The following is a 24,145-nucleotide window of genomic DNA, read 5'->3' as shown; positions in this document are numbered from 1 at the left end:
TATGCCTACCACCACTGAGTTACCGCCTGTGATTCTTTAATTGTTGGTTTCTCTTCTGAATGTTGAACCTCTGTTTTTAGAGTTTTATTCTATTTTGTTTCCGCCAACAACCTATCATTTTTAGTTTTTTTACCTTTCCGGCTACGGGCTTACTGTCTTCGGTAGTTTTATTGTAGGTTTCTGGAGAAGACAGGAGTTTTTCAGCGTTACTTGGCGACCCTGACGATTACACTAACCTGATAACGTAAAAGAAGGATAATCGGCTTAGAACGAAAAATGTGTGTCCTACTCCGAGCAAATTGCGCTGGCTAAGGTAAAATTCCAAAAATTAATCGACGTTTCGACCCTTTAGTGCTTGATAACGACCGATATGTGGCTGTGTGATCTTTTCAGGCAATGACAACCATTGGGGCAACACTGACGGTAGCGTTTCTGCATAATAATAAGGTTTTGAAAGGTTATGGAGTCAGGGCCATAGTATTAGAAGGCATGTAAGGTGTTGGTATATTGATGGTGGCTATGTTCGTATATCGAGGGATTATGTTTAGTCCATCAGATTTATGTTGTTCTGATCTCTTAATTGAACATTTGCAATGACATAAAATTAGGGGTGTTCTTCGGATTTGTTTTTCGGGTTTCGGGTCATTCGGGTCGGGTTCTTTGGTTTTCAAAGATTTAAATTTTAAGCCGAAACCCAACCCAAATCTCTCATGGGTTTTTTGGGTTCGCGTAATTCGGGTTCGATTTTTTTCGGTTTGGTTAATCGGGTTTCAAGTATCCTAGCAAAACAAATAACAAAAAAAATTAAAAAACTTCAATGCTAAAATTAAAACAACATATTCTTCTTTGCTTGTAACGCAAATAATCAAATAATAAACCAACATAACTTGATAAAACAATTCAAAAGAGGAATAAAACTAAGTAGCTAACTCAAACCATAATCTTCTTCAATGGGACGCGATTTGATTGTTCGATTACAGTTGTTAGTAGTAATAAACGGAAAACATAAATTAACAATAAACAATTGATCCATAATATATGGAATGACAACAATCGATTAGGGTCAGATTCTGATAACTTTAGTAGCAAAGACTAAGCCTACTATACCTAAAAATAAATTTAGTTTCAGAACTAAAAGTTTATTCGGGTTTTTCGGGTCAACCCGAAACTTATAAATCAAACCCGAAACAAACCCGAATTACTTTGGTTCGGGTTCAAGTTTTTTTGGGCTGGGTTTCGAGTTTCGGGTAAAAGTATCAACCCTACATAAAACTATATGATTTTATTTAAAGCAAATATTAATGTTTTTAAGACTTCAAAAAGATATTGTAATTTGAACATCATGATGTAAGAGAAGTTGGCTTTAAAGTTCCCACACACTATATATAGTGTTGAAGTTGCTGTGTCTTTGTTTTGCTTCGTTTGCCACCTTAAGTTATAATTTACCCAGGCTTAGTTAAGCCACAAAATGATTTTCTGATTTGATGTCCAAATTTCTAGACACTAACCCGACTCAAAGCTTTTCTTTAGTGGGAGTGGGAAGATATCTTTAGGAGCTGCAGTAGTAGTAGTTAAATTAAGCTGAGTTAGTTTCATCAACATCACAAAAACATTAATCAAAATATGTAAGCTGTAACGTGTTTCGAGTGATACATGTCTAAGCAAAAGATGTAAGTTGTAATGTGTTTTGAGTGATACATGTCAAGCTGCCATGAGTTTACAGACCAGTGTAATGTGACCTGTGCAACGCGTGGATCTTAAAATCTAGTATATATTAAAATGCAACTTTCTTATGCCTTTATCTTTTGTACTATCTGCTCATGTTGTTGTACAATGCTTCAGATGTTGTTCTGTTAGCTTATTTGGTTGTACAATCTATGATCATTATTTTCACCAAAACTTAACTCATTTCACAATTGAACATTGATCATAGTGCTTCATAAACTTTCGTATATTATTTATTTATCTAATTACAAAAATAAAGCCATATATGATTAATTTGGTATCTATATTTATTATCTTTGCCGGTTAAACATCATGTTAAAACTTTGTTAATTCACAATTAACCTTATCATCAAATAGTATGGAGATGATGTTTAAGTGATACGATTTATTTGAGACAACCGAAAAATTATGTTTTTTAATTAAGTTCTATTAGAACTACTAGACGAATAATAAAGTCAACATAAACTATTTTCTTAACAACACTTTTACAAAGATTAACAACCTCATCGCAACACGACGGGTTCTTAAAACTAGTTTAATAAAAATTAACAAAAACATCACTACATTCCATCTACCATATTTATATCCGTCCCTAAATATTTAACAAAAATTACACTCCCCCAAATATAAAAAAAACTACTATTCACCTTTATATAATCTCTCAAACATGCCTCTACACACATACACTCATAATTATAAATATAAATAAATAAAGAAAATAATAAGACTAATAATAAAAATTAAAATTATATAGAGATAAATATGAAGGATGGAAAAAAAAACGGTGGTGGTGTTTTTTTTTTTAAATTATAGGGTGAAAGTTGAGAGAGAACAATCTAAAGAATTTTGCAAGATGTTCATAAATGTTCAAAAAAGAGTATCTTCAATGATTGTGTCTTCATATTTACCATTTAGTATTAACTAAATTCATTTATAGTAAAATAAAATTGATTGTATTAAAATCCCTAGTGTTTAGCAAATATCAAGATTTGTAACTCGCATTAAGTAGAATAACCAATGTTTTAAAAGTCGGTTTAAACTGTCTGGTTGAACAGGTTTCGCACAGCATGCTGGTATTTTGAGCCTGGTCTTTTTGGCCAGTTTGGTAGAACATTGTACCGGCGGTTTTTTTTTCTAAAATACCGTTTTTTACCGGCAAACCGGTTTTAAGTACGAGAATGTTTTATATTTGCGGCCCATATTTTTCCAAAATGACTTTAACCCAACAATTAACATTCAAACGTGTAAACTTTAAGATTATGTTTTTAAAACTGAGTGTTTTTGTATGATTTTTTTTAATATAGATTAACTTTTGGATTAGTTTTTGTCAAGGAATCATTTACTTTTAGATTATTTTTGGAGTTGAAGCTGAATTTATAGGTAAACTATTCAACCGGTTGAACCTCTCGGTATAACTCGGTTTAGCCGGTTGTACTATTTTTTAGCCCAATCCGATATAAGTAAAATACCGATTTTTAAAACGTTGAGAATAACTAAATACCGATTATTCGCTCTGCTTGCGGTGTGTGCATATAATGTATATATGTGTGAACCCTCGGTTGGGCAAAAGTGAAATTACACTAATTTTGACGTTTTTTTACTAATCTCGTGAAAATAACGTTAAAAGTGGCGAGAGGTTAATCAGGCATCATGTGGTGGCGTTGATAGCCGAAAGACAAGGGTGCATGCACCAGTCGTGGAGTCCCGATGATTGAGTGTTATGCGCCTTATGTTTGGGGCTTGATACAAAACTACTATCGAGCCGGGGGGTCTCACCGGAAGCAGCATCTTTATTCCTAAAGGGTAGAGCTAAGGTTGTTTACATCTTACCCTACTCAGACCCTACAATAGCTTTGCTATTGATGGGATATACTGAGTACGATGATGATGATGATGATGATGATGATGATGATGATGATGATGAATTATTAACTAACAATCTAATATGTCTAACAAAAATCTAACAATATCTAACTTTCTTCCTCTAATTCTAATCACATAAAATACACCAATTCAAGTTAAAGGTGGGCATAAAACCCATTTCCGGACCCGACCCACTATACTTGACTCGCGTCTACAACCCAAGTTTCGGTTTCTTAAGAAACTACACCTAGATCAGCCATAACCAGTTATCAGGTCAAACCCCGAACCCACCCAACAAAACCCGATAAAAAACCGAGGGAAAAAACCGTGTATATTTGAAACCGGTTCTACCCGACTCCAAAAGAAAACTGATTTGCCCACCTCTAATCCAGGTAGAGGTGCATAAATCGGGTTTTTCAAATATCCGGATTCGGGTATGGAATCGGGTTCGGGTATGACCAGGTATTGGAAGATCGGGTATTGGTAATAACCTGGTCGGGTTCAGGTCCAGGTATTGTCTCTAAAAACCATACCCTATGCATCAGGTTTGGGTCGGATATATAACCGGGTATTTAAAAACTGGTTATTTGAATACCCTATTTTCGGGTATTGAAAAAACCCTATTGTCGGGTTTTTTTGGGCTTTTTTCTGGGTATAGATTGGATTTTGTTAAAAGTTTGCACTTTTAGGGGTATATTTCGGGTATTTTTAAGGTATATTTCGGGTATACATCGGGTATTTGAAATACCCGGTTTCGGGTATTGGAAAAACCCGGTTCCGGGTATGGAACGGGTTATGGTTTTCGGGTATTACCGGGTACAAATCGGGTCCGGTTCGGGTTCGGGTTTTAGTACCGAATGCGAACACTATCTGTACCCTACAGGTAGGTTCTGGCACGGGTTCATGTATTAAAACCCGGGTATTAAAAAAGCCGGTTCTGGATTTTTATTTTGGGTCCAGGTTCGGATTTTTTTCGTACCCAGGTATCTTTTTGCTATGCCAGCTTGTAAGCCCCAACAATAAAACCAAAAATCATGCAGATGCAGCTCACTCATATCACTTTCACATGATGTCATCCCCAAACGCATGACATTAACACACACCAACTTCCATTGTTAACTTGTCCATCGATCATACCGACCGAAATTAACACCAAACATCGACCCAATTGGAGTGAAAATGGGTAGGGTTTTGTTGGCGGTGATTATATTATTATTAATTATGGCGGAAACTGGTGAATGCGTGTGGTTGAATCTACCTCGATCAGGAAGCAAGTGTGTGAGTGAGGAGATACATAATAACGTTGTTGTTGTTGGAGATTACGTTGTGATTTCTGATGATCATCTTCATCCTACTCCCACCATCTCATCTAAGGTAATGGTAATTAATACACATATTGCTGTAATCATCGGTCCATACTTAGGGTTTTAGGGTACTTGAGTTGAGGGTAGCATCACCTTATGGAAACATTCTTGATTACACACATAAATATGATTTTGGTTATATTTGCAGGTTACATCACCTTATGGAAACATTCTTCATCATATGGATAATGTAACACATGCTCAATTTGCCTTCACATCAACCGAGTCTGGTCAATATCTGACATGTTTCTGGGCGGACCGCCCTGCTGAAGGTGCTGCCTTGAGCGTTAATATTGACTGGAAAACTGGAATTGCAGCAAAAGATTGGGAGTCCGTTGCTAGAAAAGATAAAATTGAGGTGACTAATATATGTGGTATATTTTCGTGATTTACTTCCAAATTGCCTTTATGAATTTATGATGCAGTGTAATTTAAACCATTTGTCGTTTTTGGTTGAATTGCTTCGTAGGGCGTTGAGCTTGAGTTGAGAAAGCTTGAAGGAGCAGTGGAGGCCATTCATGATAATCTGTTATACCTCAAGCGCAGGTTAACTTTCTTCTTGCAAATCATTTTAAGTCCAATGTTGTTACCTGTAAAAGTGGCAAGATGGGTCTGTTGGGTAATGAGTCAAAACTCAAACGGCTCAGGCTACGTTGATCCGCTAACATTTTTTTTTGGGTCTGTTATCCATAACTCACAGCTTGGTATAGTATCATTATTTATGAACAAAATTTCATATATTAATACCCTGTTTCAAATTTATGACACTTATACCCTTCCCTTTAAAATTGCATTAGGATATAAGAGTTTGTAGAGGAGAAAAAAAAGGGTATAATTGTCATTACAAATTTGTTAATAGTGAAATGGTTAAATATGAGATTTTAAGCATTTTAAATGGGTATAAATGATGTTAGTTTTTGTTTGTCAGATAAATATGATATTCTGCAAGTTTTCGGTGGCATATATAAAATTTACTCATATAAATATAAATAATGAACGTGCTTTATATGATTTCCATAATAATCTAAATATTTAAATAAAACAGGTCAGGGGAATATATGTGTTAAAAGATATAATTTAGACTGACTTTTAACCCGTTTAGCATGTTCCCCTTTGGCTTTTTATTTTTATTTTTATTGATCCAACCCGTGTGAGATAAAAACACAACCAAATCGACCCGTTTACAAGTAGACAGGTCAAACTTGCACCTCTATTTATCCATTATTCTTGCATGTATGTGTATTTTGAAAGTGATCTGTGTTGTTTTAATGGTGATGCAGAGAGTCCGAAATGAGAGGAGTGAGTGAGACTACAAATTCTCGAGTAGCTTGGTACAGTATCTATTCCTTGGGTATTTGCATATTGGCTTCATGTGCACAACTATGGTACTTGACTCGTTTCTTCCAAAAGAAGAAACTGATCTAGAGTTTTAACCCATCATGGTAATGTTATAAGATAGGACTTAATTTATGAAAGAATTATTGTGCATTTTTTCTTGATTATGGTGGATTCAAGATTCTTGATACCATGTGTAGAGATGCATACTCCTACATATTCACTTTTCGGATAATGGGAGTTAGTTTTATGAGCTTAACATGTTTAAACTTGTTATAGACATGCTTTTTCTTCCATGTTTGTGTTTGCACATTGTTTTTGGCTGATTTTTTTTAGTGTTTGTGATTAGACCACTGCGTCTGCTCTGCACGCTTTAAGTTTGCCATTTTATTGTAGGAGGCGTATTTGTTTTTCAGAATTGTTTCAAACCTAGGAACAATACCAGATCATGTGGTAAGTAAAGATAAAAGCATAGTACCTTCAGGAAAAGTTGCTAAGAAAGTTGATAAACCAAACAACAAACATGTTTGGGAAACAAGTTCCTGTTGTGCAAGTGTTGGTGAAAGGGCTGGTTCAAAGGGAGGTGCAAGAGACCTTGATGGGTTCCGATTGACGAGTTGAATTGATGAATCTGAGCACGACCCATATATTTATTTTGTATTATAAACGTCAACCATGACCATGTAAAACTTAAAGCATGTAGTCCGAACACGGTGATCCATAAATTAGTGTGTGTTAAAGACATCAACGATTAACCGAACACACCTAAAGTCATGTGACTCGAACTAGAACCGTGTTGCCCATTTATTTAAACGAGGTAAGCAAGCTGGAAATTTGTAATTGGATTATAATTAATGGTGGCAAATCTTGACACATTAGGAACATGATACGAAAATCATGAGGTTTTGGGCTAGTTAATACAGCTTATTTATTAGACAGGTCAATATGAACACAACATATTTAGTAAATGCATTAGCTTGAATACTACTCGTTTATTAAACAAGTTTACTTGTTAATAAGTTTAAGAATTTTAAAAGGTTTCTATCTATATTTCAGTTATTTAAATAAATTTATTTAATTAAACCTATTAAACACATAGTCCACATTAACATAACACTTAAAACAATTTAAACATTATAAATTGGAAAACAATAATTGTAAAAGAATCAACATTAACATAGGCCATGACACTATAATATATACCGGTGTATCTTTTGAATTTATGAGCATATTTGGGATTGAGTTTGAAAACAACTTATTGGTTTATTGGTATTTTCAAAAAGTTACTAAGTTAAAAAGTGTGTGGCAGTTTTACAAATCCTTTTATTTTAGCTTTTTAAAAGGATTAGAAAACAGTTTTCTAAAGTCTCAATGCTACTTTAGAAAACACTAGTCCAAATCTTCAACCATGAATAAACCTAGCGGAAACACTAGTCCAAATCTTCAACCATGAATAAACCTAGCGGTTGTTGGCCTCGCTCACCAAACCTTAACAACCATCACACATTAGAGAAACGAGTCAAATCAACCATGAATATTAATAGAAGAGAAACAAGTCAAATCAACCATGAATATTACAAAACACTATCTGGGGGTTTCATTGGCAGGTAACTGCACCCGTATCAATGCTACTTTTTCATTTTTGATACCATGTAAAGCCAACATACTTTTCTTACTTTTACGAAAAGCCGCCCCCCCCCCCCCCCCCCCCGGTCTGATAAGGTTGTATCCAACATTTTTTGCGAAAAATGAAAACAGCATCTTTGTTTGACCAATTTAACAGCTAAGTCATTATCTTAAATCTGTTTTCAAAGTTACATGTATTTTAGACAAACTTAGGGACTTTAAAGTAAAACAGTTAGTTTAGTGTTCTTTTGTGTACTTCTATACCAAAATTAGGTTGAGTGATTTTTCATGAAATATAAAAAAATATATTGGTTTTCCAGTGTTATTAACCCTTTTAGTATTTCATATTTTTTTATTTTTACCAAGGAGTTTAATTCTGTCACATAGATGATTACACGACTAAGAGCAAGATAAATGACATAATGTTTGGCTAATGATCAAATGTGTAAGCTACCCTGACTATCTTTTGGCCCGTATTTATTTAAACAGGATGATTGCAGACCCTGTCAGTGTTTTTATATCGGTTCCTCGGTTTTATGGGAAATTAAAAACCGCAAAGGAAGGTATTGTTTTCACCCCTATCAAAGTCCATTACCTATAATCTCATTATTAACATAGTAGAATCGTCTAAATATATGTTTTATATTATAGGATAACGGAGGAATGGGATTTGGCTCTGATTAACGTGCTTACTGTAACCGCATGCAATTCTATTGTCGTTTGGTCCCTTGCTCCTTGTCGTTATTATGGAAACACTTTTCGGTTTGGTTTGCAAAACACCTTACAAAAGCTTCCAAATAATGTTTTTGAAAAAAGCTACCTGATGCGGGAATTTGACATGCAAAAAAGAGTGCAATCCTTTTTTTACAAGGCTGCAGAGTTGTGTATGGTTGGTTTAACCGCAGGGGCGGTACAAGGTGCTTTAACGAACCTCGCGGCTCAGAAAAAAGAGGAAAGGTACGGAATAATAGATTGCGTTTTTTTTTCTTTTTGTTTTTTTAACTTTTTATAAAAAATGGGTGGGTCAAAATGGGTAAGTTATGTTACAGATCAAAACAGCCAAGTTGGGTAAGGGGTCAAAACGGGAAGCTATGGGTCAAACGGTTAAGTTGGGTAACGAGTCAAAGTGGGCAAGTTGGGTAATGGGTTGACACCTGTGCGAGTTGGGCAACTGGTCAAAATGGGCGAGTTGGGTAACATGCAATATGAGTAAGTTGGGTAATGGGTCGAGATGGGCGCTGGGTAAATGGGCAAGTTGGGTAACAGGTGGGCGAGCTGGTAATGGGACAAAATAGGCGTGGGTAACGGGTCAAAATAAGTAAATATTTGGCAAGCACTGTTTTTTTTCCGAAGTATAATTAAAGTTGGCGTGCAAATATTATTCTAATGATAACGGTTCATAACGGGCGAGTTGGGTAACGGGTCAAAATGGACGAGTGGTAACGGGTAAAAATGGGTGCGTGGTAGTCAAAATGGGCAAAAATTTGTCTAAAAAGTTTTTTGTTTTGTTTTGTTTTGTTTTATTATCTTTTTTTTTTCTGTAAATAGTGTGCCAACTGCCAAATATGATTCCAACTGTAACGAGTTAAAATGGGTAAATATGATCAAAATATGATTCTAGTTGTGATTTTTAAATAAAATGATTTAGGAGCTTTTAGGCATTAAGTACTAGCAAATGTCTTAAATATTGACAAAATAAAGATTTAACATCAGCTATTTCATGGGATTACAATTTTTGTTTTTCAAATTTTTATTTGTGCTTCTGTTTTTCATCTAAAAAAAATCTTTTAATCTAATTGTCTTGTTTTAATAATTGAAATGTCAGAATATCTGTGACAATTCCATCTGTGAGTACTAATGCACTTGGTTATGGAGCGTTTCTTGGTATTTATGCCAATTTGCTTTGTCAGCTTCTATGCGGATTTGATAGAGCTATGGTCGCCCAATTTGATGTTATCGGGGTCGGATTGGCTTTCAGCACAGCTTGAGGTATACCTCTAACCTCTTTATTTATTATTTATAAATTTATGAACTAATATTTTACTAATATACTATTAAGCTAGTATTATGATATTTTTAACGAGTTGTTAAATCTTTGAAACATTGTTCATATAACAACGGTTGCATAGGGGTTTTGTAAAGGTGGCAATATGGGCAAGCCGGGCCGGTTGGGTAATGGGTCAGTTATCTGCTCAAAACATTATTTAGAAGACTATATATTTACATATGTTAATAAAGTGATTTAGGGGGTTGTATGCAACTGGATACACTTTGATTCGTTTGCATTTTAGCCAACTCTTTAATTTTTACGCTTAACCGAGTCAACCCAGTTCTTATAAATGGGTCGAAATTGCTACCTCTAGTCATTAGAGGATACACGAATCAAGTAAATAGTTCTAGTAAACTTAAAATAGGACTAACAATTGTTTTTGTTTATTTATTTATATTAGGTTAAATATCAAAGGAAACCAATATATACCTTCTTATTTTTCTCGAAAAGTCACTCAACTTGCAACAGATGCACGGAAAAGTTGCTAAACTAGTTTTTATATAAAGTTCATAAACTTGTTTAAAATGCATGCACTTGTAAATTGTTTTTTAATATAACTACTTGAACTCTTAAATTGATCAACATTTGATGAAGTTACCTTCAAACATTTTTGCAATGAAAATTATAACCTGTGTTTTTTTTTTGGGTAAAGGGATTCACCCGGTTAAATGCATTCCACACAACCAAAAAAGTACAAGTAATATGACAGAGTGCCATATTAGTTCTCATGTATGACATGCCATACAAGAGTAAACAAAACCAAAACCACCAAACACTGGTAAACACAGCTAAAGCTTACACAAGAACCAAAGAATAAACAAAACAAAAAAACAAATCAACCATTATCATCAATTTGGTGGGAAACTCCCCGAGGAAAGTGCCAATCCTCAAGAACCCGATTAACCCGTTCAGAATACTTGAACTTTAGAGTCATAAGCTTTAGGCGGGTACCGCTAATGATATCATCAGCAACAATCTTAGGAGTCTTCAAAGAACTCCTGAAAAGCCGGTTATTTCGCTCCTTCCAAATAAGGTAAACCGAAGCCCCAAATAACAGCCGATTAACAACATTATCAATAGAGTTGGACGCTCCAAATTGAGACACATACTGAAGAATATTCGCCCAACCATTCCTGCACCCCTGAAACTTCCCTTTCATTTTTACAATCCTCCAAACCTCAGAAGAGAACTTACACTCAAAGAAGAGATGATTACGAGAATCCGGCTCTCCATTACAAAGAAGGCAGCAATACAAGTTATAATTTGGATACCCACCAATTTTCCACCCCATAATACGATTCTGCGTGCTCAGCCTATCATGAAGCACAGTCCACAACATAAAGGAATGTTTTGGAACACATTGAGAGAACCAAACAACATGCACCCAAGACACCTTATCAGCCGGTCTCCGAAGAAGATGCCATATTCCTGAAGCCGAGAAATTCAATAAAGTCCCATTCTCATCCATTACCACGATCTTGTCCCTCTTATCCGGACAAATACTGACCTCTTTTAAGTTCGAAAGAATTGGGTATCTCAAAATCCAATCAGGCGGCCAACTCCAGTTATTATGGTGAACAACATCATTGACACAGGACTCTAAAGACAAGCCAGCCCGATGTATAGCTCTCGGGTTAATATAATCGCTTAAAGGACAAAGATCATCCCATTTATCATACCAAACTGAAGTAGATCTCCCATTACCAATTTCATGCCATATAAACTGTCTAATACGGGGACGAAACTGAAGAATTTTCCTCCACCCCCAAGTACACGAGTTAGGAATCTGCAAGCTCCAAAAATTTCGCCCCTTCATTTTATACTCATGAATCCATTTAACCCACAACGAATTACGACCATTGATTAAACTCCAAATATGATAAACCAGAAGAGAGTTATTGACATCCCGGATACGCCGGATACCCAAACCACCTTCACATTTCGGCTGACACACAATATCACAAGAGACTTTATGCTTTCCCTTATTGTGACCATAGTCCCAAAGGAAATTTTTAATCCGTTTCTCAAGATCAGCAATAAGTCTAGAAGGGAGTGAGAACACAGCAGACCAATAAATATATAAGGACGACAGAACAGACTTGACCAGCTGAAGTTTACCCGCAAAAGATAAAGTTTTATTCTTCCAATCTCCAATCCGACTATCCATACAATCCAGCAACCTCTTACAATCACGGTAATTTAACCTCGTAGAAATAAGAGGAACTCCCAAGTATTTAACCGGGAGCCTTCCTTCAACGAAGGGCATAATATTCAGAATACCACTTTTAACGCGGTCCGGGACATTATAGAAAAACGCGGTACTTTTCGGAATACTCGGAGTAAGCCCGGACATATCTTTGAAATCATTCAGAGCCCCCATAATAGTTTTAGCAGAATTCACATCACCTCGAGCAAACAGGAACAAATCATCCGCAAAGCAAATATTGATAATATTTAGTTTTTCACAATGACGATGAAAACGGAACGATCGTTCAATACGAACCTTTCGATGCAGAATTAACGTGAGAGCTTGCATAACCAGCGTGAAAATATAAGGGGACATCGGATCACCCTGTCTCAGACCTCTTTTACCACTAAAGAACCCGTGTAAGTTCCCATTAACGGATATCGAAAAGGAAGAAGTGGTTATGCACTCCATTATCCAACAAATCATCCTGTCGTGGAAACCATAATGAAGTCCCAACTGACCGTATCATAAGCTTTCTGGATATCAACTTTAAAAGCACATCTAGGCGGACCATTATTAGTGTGATAATTATGCATTAATTCTTGGGTCAAAAGAATGTTATCAGAAATCCTACGCCCAGGAACAAACGCAGACTGATTGATATCAATTAACGACTCCAAACCCTTCATCATACGAACCGAGATAATCTTGGTAATGCATTTATATAAAGTGTTGCAGCACGAAATGGGACGAAAATCATTAGGAGTCAAAATGGTGGTCACTTTGGGAATAAGGGCAATAATAGTGTGGTTAACCTGTTTAAGGAGACTTCCTTTTCTGAAAAATTCATGAACCGCCAAACAAACATCTTTCCCAACAATATCCCAAGAACTTTTGAAGAAAGCCGAGGAAAAACCATCAGGCCCCCGCGCTTTGGAATTCCCAATCGAGAAAAAAGCATCCTTGATTTCCAAATCGGATATAGGTCTAACCATAAGCTCCGCCTGAGAGGCCGAAAGCTTAGTGGTAAAAAACTGATTATCCGGTTTTCTCAATGGTTGCAAATCTGAACCAAAGATGTTCATAAAATGATTAACAAACACCGAAGGAACATCCGACCCCTTAAATAATCGGCCCTGAACATCACTTATAGTATCAATACGGCCTCTATGGTTTCGCGTTTTCAAAGAATTGTGAAAGTACGCAGTGTTAGAGTCACCAAGCTTTAACCAATCGACTTTAGCCTTCTGTTTAAGGAATTCTTCCTCATCTTTAGCCGCCTCATGATAAGCCTTAAGATAACTACTCTGCTCCCGAATCAACTCCAAATTAGTAGGGTCAGTGTCAAGACGGGTTTGACAAGCATCCAGAAAGGTTCTCAGATCATTAACTTTCTTGTGGAGATTGCATTGCCGGTGCAGCAAAGAACGGATTGGATGTTTTAAGTTCTGGATAAAAAGAAAATTAACAAGTACGTGCATTTTAGACAAGGTTTAGAAATTTTAAATACACAAATTACTTTTGTAATTTTAGTCTGTTTTACAACTTGTTTTTTGTGTTTAACACCGTCTAATAACTGCCTTGATAAAAAACAGAATCATGAATGCACATTTAGGAGAGACATCAAGACTAGCATGGCTCGGGGTGGAGGTAGACCTGTTAGCCCAGTCAGACGACTTACTAAAACAAGCCTACAATCGACCCTCTGAAACCGTCAACAACACTTGTCCAAAATGGTTCATATCCAAGAACCCTGTTAACTGCAGGGCTTGGGCTGCTCGGGTTTAAGCAAGACCAAAGTCAAACCACCACTAATGGTGGCGCATCACCACCTCCAAAGGCCCGGAGAAAGATAATTTTGAGGAAAAAGGTCACGACCTGAGTGCATGTCTTGGTTGAGTCGACTCATTTTTGTTTCGTAAGGGGGATACTGGTGGATTAACGATTCGGGTGTTTTGACTTGATGGTTATCGGTTAGAAACTGAAACTGTTTGGATGACCACATAACTATGTAAAGAAACTATGGACTTTTTGTAGATTTTTTTAGTAACTGGAATGGAAGTGAATTTGAAAAAATAATTAGGATTGTTGATTCATGTTAATATGCCCACATAACTGATAATACCAAAGCGAATTGAAACCGTTTAAAACCAAAGTAATTAGGACATTTCAGGAACTTTGAAAAAGGGGGGGGGGCACAATTCTTTTAACAGAAGGGTGTAAAATGGACATTTTGGGAATACAATCCAATTTTTATTATTTATAAAATTCTAAAATTACATTGTTTTGACCTATGGTTTTATAAATAGGGGTGTTATGCGGGTTGTATTTTCGGATTTCGGGTTTTTTTTGTTCCTTGGGTTTGAGATTTTTTTTTGAGTACTAGTACCCGACACAATCTCCCCCGGTTATTTGGGTTCGGGTTTTATGAGTATGAGTTAATCGGGTCTCGAGTATTTTACCTAAAAAACTAAAAAATTATATAAATGCTAAAATTCAAGCAAATATATGATCTTTAAATTTAAACATACATAAGCAAATAACAAATCACATAATCCAATCAAAAGAGTCTGAAAAACACTTCGATTGATGGAATGAATTACCGATCGAGTGATGAGTTGTGCCTGAAAAACCGATCAATTGATTGAATGAATAGTCATATCAAATCTCTGGAATTTATGAATGTTGGAATAGTAATTAATAGATGGGTTAGAATCGGCATGAAATAGACGACTTAAAAAAGAAATTAGCACGCAATTGTATTAAGTAAATAGGTTAAGGTAGGTGTATAATAATTGAATAGAATATTAAGTCAAATGGTTAAACTTATCCCAAAATAATCTAATCTAATCTAAACTAAAACCAATAAAAAAGAACACAGAAACAAGCAGCACTTGTTCCAGCTTCTTCTATGGCCTTATCCATTTCCTCAACGATTACCACTCACCACCACCACCTTCCTAAACTCCTCCTCCATACTCACTCCTCCGCCACCAGTATAACTTTTCCCACCGGACACCACCTAACACCAGTGGCGGATCCAGGAATTTTTTTTGGGTGGTTCACTACTTTTATATGTTTCAATTTCACCGAGTCGGGTATATAAAATTTCGGGTCGGTTTGAGGTTCGGGTCGGTTCGATGGTTCGGGAAAAGTTCATTACATAATCTTGTTTTCACCATCATTTTAGCAAGATCGCCTAAGCCACTCAAGTTGGCAAACCGCTTATCTTCTTTCACGTTAGTAATGTAGTGGCCAAGTTCATATACAAGCTTCTCCTTTTCATCAAAATCAAAATCACATGGATACATCTCGGCCAAGTTTATCAAGTTTACTTTACTAAAGGCACTAAAATTACAAGACGGGCTCAAAGAACTCATATTAGTAAGCAATTTAGTGGTTACCTCATTAAAGCGGCTTCCAAGCTCTTGAATTTGCATGTCGAGAACCGTGTTGAAATTATTAACCACATAATGATGACGATTGGTGATACCGGTCTTCTTTCTTTTAAATCTCGGGTCAACATTCTCTTCATATTCAAAATACCTACAAATCAACAATTTCAAACTAACAAATTTAAAACTAAGAAACTAACAAAAACTAACAAACTAACAAATTAAAACCAATAATCATTAAGGCTTTATTTGAAATAAATAAAAAAAATAAAGGTATTCACATAAGTTTATTTAGTGAAATAAATAAAAAATAAAGTTACAATTACAAATATCAAAACAAATTTTCACTCAGACAAATCGTCGAACAGGTGGAGGGCATCCCTGGATTCGGGAATCGTCATAACTCATAAGAATTAAGAAGGACTGGGTTGGATCAATATGAATCGGATAACTAGAATACAACACTCTCTTTCAAAAAGATTTTCACAAAGCAAACTACTTTCAATAATCATTTCGAATGGATTAAATAAAATGAATCATACAAGAAGCAAAAAAATACCTAACAGGAGGCGGACGGCGGTGTGCCACTGCCGGACTAGTGAGCAGAGCAAGCAAAAAAAGGTTTTTGTTGGAATTGATTTTTATGGGGCAAGGATTGGTTCAGGGGTTTGAAACCAGTGACTGATTCAATCAGAGGCGGAGGCGGACGGCGGTGTGCCACTGCCGGAGTGGCTGAGCTGAGCCTGAGGGTGGAGCGGTGGACAGAGGACAGAGGCGGCTGCAGCTGCTGAGGACCATGAGGACACGGATTGGTTCAGGGGTTTGCCTGCTTTGCTTATCAGCTTATGTTATAAAAAACCCTAACAGGACTTAGGGTAACTTAGTAAAAAAAAAAAAAAAAAAAACTGTTAAAAACGGGAATAGAACCTGCGACCTCCGGGTTACAAAACCCACAAACTACCATCCGGACAAGCACTTTATATGTTTTTAAGATGGTTCCTGTATAATTTATAGGGTGGTTCCTTTATTATTTTCTATATATAAATACACTATAATTTCGAAACTCGGGTGGTTCCGCGGAACCACCCGTTACTACCGTAGATCCGCCCATGCCTAACACTAACACTACCAGCTGTCTCAAAATGAAGGAGCAATGTTTCTTTCTTCTCAGGTTTCTTGAAGAAGCCCAAAGATGCAACTGCCATTAAAGAGGAGCTTCTTCAAGCCATTGCTCCTCTTGATCGTGGTGCTGAAGCTTCCTCTGAGGACCAGCAAACTATTGAGCAGGTCAGCTTTCTATAATTATATATATATATATATATATTTCCTTGTAGCTTGAACCTGAATTGTTGGATTTAGATTAGATAGTTCAAAAACTCGAAGCAGCAAATCCGACAAAGGAACCGCTCAAGTCTCCCTCTCTAGATGGAAAATGGGAACTCATATACACCACTTCGCAATCCATTCTACAAACTAAGGTTAGTTAGACACGCGGTTCTTCATTTGATAATTTAATGGCTTACTTACCAAGATAAGTCTATGTCTTTACAGAGACCTAAGTTCCTTAGATCGCGTCTAAATTATCAAGCGATTAATGTAGACCCACTTAGAGCTCAAAATATGGAGTCATTTCCGACCTTTAACCAGGTATCTTCCTAATATCTAACATCTCATATTCATATGAACTAATTGACCTTAATTGTGGCGAATCTCACACTCACACGATAGACATCCTTAATATTGATATTGTCTTGAATTTATATAGGTAACAGCGGATCTAACACCCGTTAACCCCAGAAAGGTGGCGGTCAAATTTGATTATTTCAAGATTTTCGGATTGGTAAGATTACTCATTAATTCTTGATTGCATTCCAATCCAGTCCAAGAATGAAACTTGTAAAATACAAATTTATAAACTAAAAAAAGTTTTATTATTGTAAAAGCTGAGTTTTTGTAATCATAATTCATATTTATCAACCAAGCTGTTTTTAAGGTTAATAAACTAATGTTTGTGTGTTGGTCTGGCCCGGCCAGACCTGTTTTCAACTAGACGAAAATATTAACCTACTTTCATTCATGCCGTGAAGATACCTGTTAAAGCACCGGATACTGCTCGAGGTTCACTTGAAATAACTTACTTGGATGAAGAACTAAGGTGAAATATCCACATTGATAATATGTTAAGTTTTGGACACAATAAATGAATACGATTTGCAATTTTGCAGGGTCTCAAGAGGTGACAAGGGAAACCTGTTCATCTTAAAGATGATTGATCCCTCTTATCGGGTCCCCGTGTGACATACGTACAGAATTATGGTACGGAGACAGGATTCATGAAACAGTGTAAGATCCTTAAGAAGCTGTTTTAAGTCAAACAACGCTATACATGTGTACTATAATTCACTATACATTGGTTAACCTTCACATTTGTTGTATTACTGAGAGTTTAAAGAAATAATTAATGCTTCAATCATTTTGGAAAAAAAAAGGTTCTACTTTTAAGGGGTTTTTATTTAGGTGATTTGAGAGCATTCACATCGTTTATCCTTATTTTCAAACATATAATTACACTAAAAATTACTGTATTTTCTCTCCTTTTTAATTAAATAATATTTTGTTATACTTTTATCATTATTTTTCTTCTCCTTAACTCACAATCACTTATAAAAAATGTTAAAAATGAATAGTGTTAAATGAATTTTTTAAATATACAGAAAGAATACAAATTATTTTCTCTTTCATTCACTTATAACATCCTAAATCACTTCTTATATTATAACACCTCAGTCATATTATTCGATGGATAGGATGAGAATGTTGAGTTCATATCTTTTAGGAAGCCATTAATATGATGAGCAACCATACATTATGTTTAACTAGATTGACTTAATTACTTCTAGGCAAGGAAAAGAAAAAAATGTGTAGTTTTATAAATATAGCCTTTTTAAAACAATTATTAGATGTAGATTGAAGGGTAAAGTGGTAATTTTAAATATTTATCCTTTCCTTTCTTTCCAAATCATGCCAAATTGGCAAGAAAACTTTGGGACTTAAAATACCCAAGTTTTTCTATCATTTCTTATAATTTCTTTTATAAAAAAAACCCAAGAATGAAAATTCAAACTAAAATCTTATCATTTCCTTTTTTATCTCATGGAAAAAAAAACTAAAAAATACAGTGTTAGGCAAGTAATACAATTTGACTTTTAGAAAGCTAATAAAAGTAAAATGGAACAAACTGACAACAACATTTTACAAATATACTATCAAAAGAAAACAATCAGGTTAAGAAAACAATCAGGTTTAAGCCGTTTTGATGGTTTGTTGGTTTAATTGTCCGGTCTGCTTTAAAAGTTTGAATCGACACTAGTGTAAACAAAAGCGACCAACATTCACGATTTATATATTTCTTTCAGTTTATGAAATAAATGGTTATATACATGTCTTATAATCACAAATTGGGTTTAGTGAGGTTTGTGACTCCTTACTTACAATATGTTTTTAAAAATGTAGGTAAGAAAGCATCTTTGGTGTACGTTTGTATAGTTTATGACAATATGACAAGTAGGTTGCATTACAAATTGCGTATGTGGTAAGATTTCAAGTGTAGCGTCTTAACATGAATTGTGTTGGTTAATATGAATGATTATTCGTGTAGGTAATTAGTTTTGTATGATTGTATAGTATAAACATACGAGTACCATATGATGTGTTTTGTGGATGTTAATATGTACTGTGCAAGTGGTATAACATATTGTGTATGTGAAAATTTCTAAAGTTTATCGATTATGGTTCTTTTAAAGTTTAATATGTGCTATGTAAGTGGTATTACGATGTAGAAGTTTTATTTTAGTATGTGCGTCGTTTTTTTTTGTAATGTGTATGGTATTTAACATTTATGTTACTATATATGATGTTTAACAGCTATGTAGTATGCATAATTTACTATATATAATGGTTTAGTTTTATGTATGTGATAGTTCGTTTGTGTAGGATAAGTTATGTAGGATGGTTTGTCGTTTTTGGATACTAGAAAGATTGAAATGGGAGCATAAAGGATTTTTTTTTCTAATTTTTTATTTTGATTCAGCCTTAATCGACAAAATCAAAAAGTCTTATTTAGTTATTTGGACAAACAAACAAAAATCAAATTGGGAACCAAGTTCTCAAGCATACAATTACTCCACCTCCAAAGAAGCCTACACCTCAAAAAGGGTACTCCCTAGTCCCTACATCTGATTAAAAATGTTCATATTTTCTTTCTTATTTGTTTCACTACAAATGTCTACTTTCAAAATTTATTAGCTAATTTCCAAGTTTATTTTTAAAAACACAACTAACATTAATAAACAATATTTATGAACCCAATTTCCAAGAGTATTATTCCCATCTGATAAACCAAAAAGTAATCATTCAATTCATCTTAAACTTTATTTTTTTTAAACCATGACACTTTTAATAGAACGGATGAAGTACTTCAATTTTGTTTAATTTTGATAAGGTTGATATAATAATGGGATTCATCAACAAAAAAAATAAAAACTTCATATGTTAATTATTATAATAATAACAATGATGATAGTTTGATGTTCCACACATGAGTTCACCAATAAACCTTGATGATTTTGATCGAGTTTCCTATTCTTTTTGAAAAAATTAAAGGGAAACAATCTATTGAGGTTGACTGGTAGGAATAAATCAAGAATTTCTAGGATAGGGTTGAAGGGTTGGAGAATGATATGGTAAAGCAAGTCAAAATTGATTGATCAGTTAATAATTGATAAAAAAAAGGGTCGCCTCTCGAATTGTTAAAATGTTTTGGGTTGAAAACAATAAATTTGTGGGCCTTAGGATGTCTTGTTGATCATGGATATTCCTTTGAGCTAGACTTAATGACTAAACCGAAAGTTGAAGCAAAATTTCAGTTGGTAATAAGAAAATTTTTTGTAGAAGAAAAGGTTACTTTTCAATAAATCTAGAGAAAGAAAACAAAATGAAATTATTGAAGCGGAAATGGCATCCTCCTCAAAAACTGATGTTGGGAGATGCAAACTGAAAAACAAAGAAAGAGGATGAAGATCCTTTATTTTATGATGATAGAGTTGAGATTTTGAAAAGATTGATGAATGCCAGAGGTATGAGTGATGCTGAATTTGATAAACTTACTAAAACTTAAATGAAAGACATCTTTTACCAAGAATCAAAGTTGTATCAGGAAGAATTGAAGAGGATGAAAGAAGGTAACAAGAAAAGAAAAATGGATGATGTATTGAATCCATTTGAAGTAAAAAAAGAAGATGAAGACTTTTCAAAACCATCACCCATGAGTAGATCATTCACCTCAAGAGCTTCAAGTTCAAAAGTACCAATTCTTGTAACAAGATCTGAGCAAAGAAGAGGACAACGTCTAGCAAGCAATGCGGACTTACCTAAGAATCTGTACTATGATCCAAAGACCAAAACACTGAGGGTGATCATGTAAAGTGGTGCTTCAAAGACTATCATTTTCAAAGATGACTTTAAAGAGTTTAATATTGAACAACTAAATGAGATGGTTGATCTAAAGCTATTTGATTATCATCAAAAGAACAGATATGTTGTTGCACAACACAACGAGCTCTCCAAGTATTTAAAAGATCAACACAGAGCTGGATTTCCATTGCTTAACAAGAAAAGAAAGTTGAATATACTGAGGTTGAGAAAAGAAGGAGACAAAAGAGATTAAGTGAAATAAGATGGTTAAGTATCACTTACAAACATCCAGAAAAGCGAAGGATGTTATTGGAAATTATCCTAAGTATTACTTCAAGCATAGTTCAATCTTGAGCAAGCTACAATACCTGAGTATACTTAGTTTGTTCAGATAAGACTAAGTCAGAGAATGAAGAGATCCAAGCAAGAACTAGTTTGCTCGTGGGATATGCCCGAGAAAAGTTTGGATATGCTATGAAGATTGAAGTCTGCCTGACAATATTCTAAATAAGTAAAGTCTAGTTGAAGTAATGATCCGAGCACACTCGAGGATTACCAGGTCTACTCGACAAATGAACAAGTTTACTCTAAGACCTGTTTTGACACTTGTAATTATTTTCATATGATTATGTAATAATTAGGGTTTATAGAAGGAATGTCAGGGTGCCTATTAAAGGAATGACATGTCTCATTAATGAGTAGCGCCTCTTACACACCTTTAGAAAAATTTACTGGTTATTCTCTGACCTAGCAGCCGCACCTAACATTCCACACCTAAAACCCTAAGTTTCCATTGCACCTTTACGATTATTAATATAATAGAAATATTTTGAGTTATCTCGTGGTTTTTGATCTGTGTTTTACTATTATTAGCAACTTTCTATCTATGGCTGAAACCGCTGCCCATTCTTAAAGGTCTTAAACATTATTGTGTTTCGTGAGTCTTGTCAGATTATTTTAATTGTGTTATGAAATCTAGTCCTGACATTAAGGTCCCCAACCTTTCAACTCCGCGTGTAGCCGTATGGGTGGATTAAGAGTCCCAACCTTTGAGCTCGGCACGTAGCCGTATAGGTGGATAAAGGTTCCCAACCTTTGAGCTCGGCGCGTAGCCATATGGGTGGATCAAGGTTCCCAAACTTTGAATTCGGCGTGTAGCCGTATGGGTTGATTAAGATTCCTAACCTTTGAGTTCGGTGCATAGTCGTATGGGTGGATTATGGTTCCCAACATTGGAGCTCGACGCGTAGCCTTATGGGTGGATTAAGGTTCCCAACCTTTGAGTTCGGCACGTAGCCGTATGTTTTTGCATTATATATGAATGATTGTTTAATGCAAATTTTATACACTCCAATTTTTTCACTTTGTTTTATTTTGTTTTTTAAATAAACAAAATCAATAAAAGCAAAAAAGTTGAAGGTTATTGAGAAACTTTCTTTTTTGGGAACGAACACCATCTAATCGACGGGATCCTCCATAGTTGTTTTCGATCTTTTTACATCTTGTTGTAAATTGAGGGGGTAAAGTGTAAATAATTGAAACCCCTTTGTTATTTATTCTCAAAATGAATGATTTTGAAAAGCTCAAGGGTCTATATGAAACTTATTAAATAATTCACTTTCACATTTTAAACTCTCCACTAGGGATGAGATCGTGACCGTACCGGTACCGACGGGTCCGGTCCAGAAAATCCAGGTCCCGAAAATTGCGAATTCTTGGTACCGATACCGGTACGAAATATTCAGTTCGATACAGTACGGGACCGGGACGGTACCGGGATTGAAGGTAAAAGTTCGAAAAAAACCAGTCCCGTACCGTACCGGTACCGAAACTCAAAAAATTGGTACCGATGGTACCAGTACCGAATTTGCTCATCCCTACTTTCCACCTTCACGTGCCATCTCCATTTTCTTACATTGAGCTGCTCACTTGTTCTCTGATTTAGAGGCTAGCATGTGTAAGACCCCGAAAACGGTGCCCTACTTTAGCGTCGGATTTACTCATTAACACAGTTTTATAATCAGAGTTAATTAAAACTTTCGCGGAATAACTAAAACTTCAATCCTTTGTTACAAAACAATCAATCTTTTCTTTAAAACATAGCATAAAACATCTTCTCTTCCATCATCAGATGTCAGCCGTTCAATCCATGCCATGTGTCATCCTCATACTAGCTCTTTAGCTTGCTCACCTGCGTGCATACTAAAAGTCAGCTACGCTGAGTGAGTTCTAGTTAATCAAGTAACTTACCATACAACCATTACATGCAATTATATACGTGACCGAAGTCACATAGTCCGTTGTCTAACCTGTTCACCTTACCACTTAACTGCCCCCTAACCACTTAGTCACTTGTTTACGGAAGCACATAGAGGCTTGCCCTCCCACATATTCACGTTATGCCACTTTAATAACGAAGGCACGTATAGGCTTACCCTACCACGCACTCACGTTATGCCACTTCAATGACGAAGTCACGTATAGGCTTACCCTACCACGCACTCACGTTATGCCACTTCACTTACACCCTTACTAGACCCTTGCCACTTCTAAACACTCACAACACACTTTCTATCATTACATCATTTACATAACAACCAAGTTACATCATAACATTTACTCACACTAATAACCACTTGGAGATCATCTTTATTGGCGGTGCGCGCAATATCCGAAGATCGTTCATGCACCGAAAAACGTTACCTTCCCTGTCTACACGTGCAATATTCGAAGATCGTTCACGCATCGACAGACATCCATTCATAACATCTATATATATCATATCAAACATTATAGCATACACTTACCACTTAAGGTAAGTGTATTCACACTTCACATAGAGTATGCACACAGCCCCGAAAACATAACAAGGAAGTGGGGCTAGAAACTCACCTGAAAGAGGTTACGTTCAGAGTTAATGGTAATCCCTTTCTTTAGTTGTGCGCGGCTAACTGTACAACAATTACACGTATCAATTAACTATCACTACCTATAGCGCGTTCCTGGTTTAATTATAACCCTCAACGAACGGGGGTCCGGGGGCAGCGCCCCTGGCAGCGGGGTTCTAGGGGCGGCAGCCCCTAGCAGGGTCCAAGGGGCAGAGCCTGCTAGAATTCTAATTTATTAT

General features: G+C 35.6%; 2 protein-coding genes and 1 pseudogene across 3 annotated transcripts; all 3 read left to right on the top strand.

Annotated features, from left to right (window-relative positions):
* Positions 1–4,767: 4,767 nt before the first annotated feature.
* LOC143567469 (transmembrane emp24 domain-containing protein p24delta3-like) lies at positions 4,768–7,484 on the top strand. Its single transcript, XM_077053884.1, has 4 exons — positions 4,768–4,962; positions 5,101–5,310; positions 5,422–5,498; positions 6,233–7,484. Exons 1-4 carry the CDS (start codon positions 4,768–4,770, stop codon positions 6,375–6,377), a joined length of 627 nt encoding a protein of 208 aa, XP_076909999.1. The 3' UTR covers positions 6,378–7,484.
* An 888-nt stretch (positions 7,485–8,372) lies between these two features.
* LOC143567477 (protein RETICULATA-RELATED 1, chloroplastic-like) lies at positions 8,373–10,114 on the top strand (the record flags this gene model as incomplete). The annotated part of the gene is made up of 3 exons (XM_077053889.1): positions 8,373–8,476; positions 8,565–8,870; positions 9,739–10,114. Coding segments are annotated over 3 exons (573 nt in total), but the record flags the coding sequence as incomplete, so codon positions are not given.
* Positions 10,115–13,750: 3,636 nt separating this feature from the next.
* On the top strand, positions 13,751–18,143 carry LOC143567476 (putative plastid-lipid-associated protein 4, chloroplastic; annotated as a pseudogene). The gene is made up of 7 exons (XR_013141422.1): positions 13,751–13,933; positions 16,648–16,833; positions 16,911–17,024; positions 17,098–17,193; positions 17,312–17,386; positions 17,634–17,701; positions 17,772–18,143. The product of XR_013141422.1 is annotated as a putative plastid-lipid-associated protein 4, chloroplastic (transcript).
* Positions 18,144–24,145: the final 6,002 nt, after the last annotated feature.

This window comes from Bidens hawaiensis, unplaced genomic scaffold, assembly GCF_021521415.1.
Source record: "Bidens hawaiensis isolate Kalapana, Puna unplaced genomic scaffold, B.hawaiensis_p1.1 tig00023407_1, whole genome shotgun sequence".
NCBI classification, from domain to species: domain Eukaryota; kingdom Viridiplantae; phylum Streptophyta; class Magnoliopsida; order Asterales; family Asteraceae; genus Bidens; species Bidens hawaiensis.
Note: the sequence above shows the minus strand (reverse complement) of the source record. Positions and strands in the feature narration are given on the sequence as shown.

What these genes read in the sequence shown, in the direction of transcription:
- LOC143567469 (XM_077053884.1), top strand. Translation starts at nt 4,768, where the DNA reads ATGGGTAGGGTTTTGTTGGCGGTGATTATATTATTATTAATTATGGCG. An exon ending in CTAGAAAAGATAAAATTGAG is followed by an intron (nt 5,311 to 5,421) that starts GTGACTAATATA and finishes ATTGCTTCGTAG; the next exon opens with GGCGTTGAGCTTGAGTTGAG. An exon ending in CTGTTATACCTCAAGCGCAG is followed by an intron (nt 5,499 to 6,232) that starts GTTAACTTTCTT and finishes ATGGTGATGCAG; the next exon opens with AGAGTCCGAAATGAGAGGAG.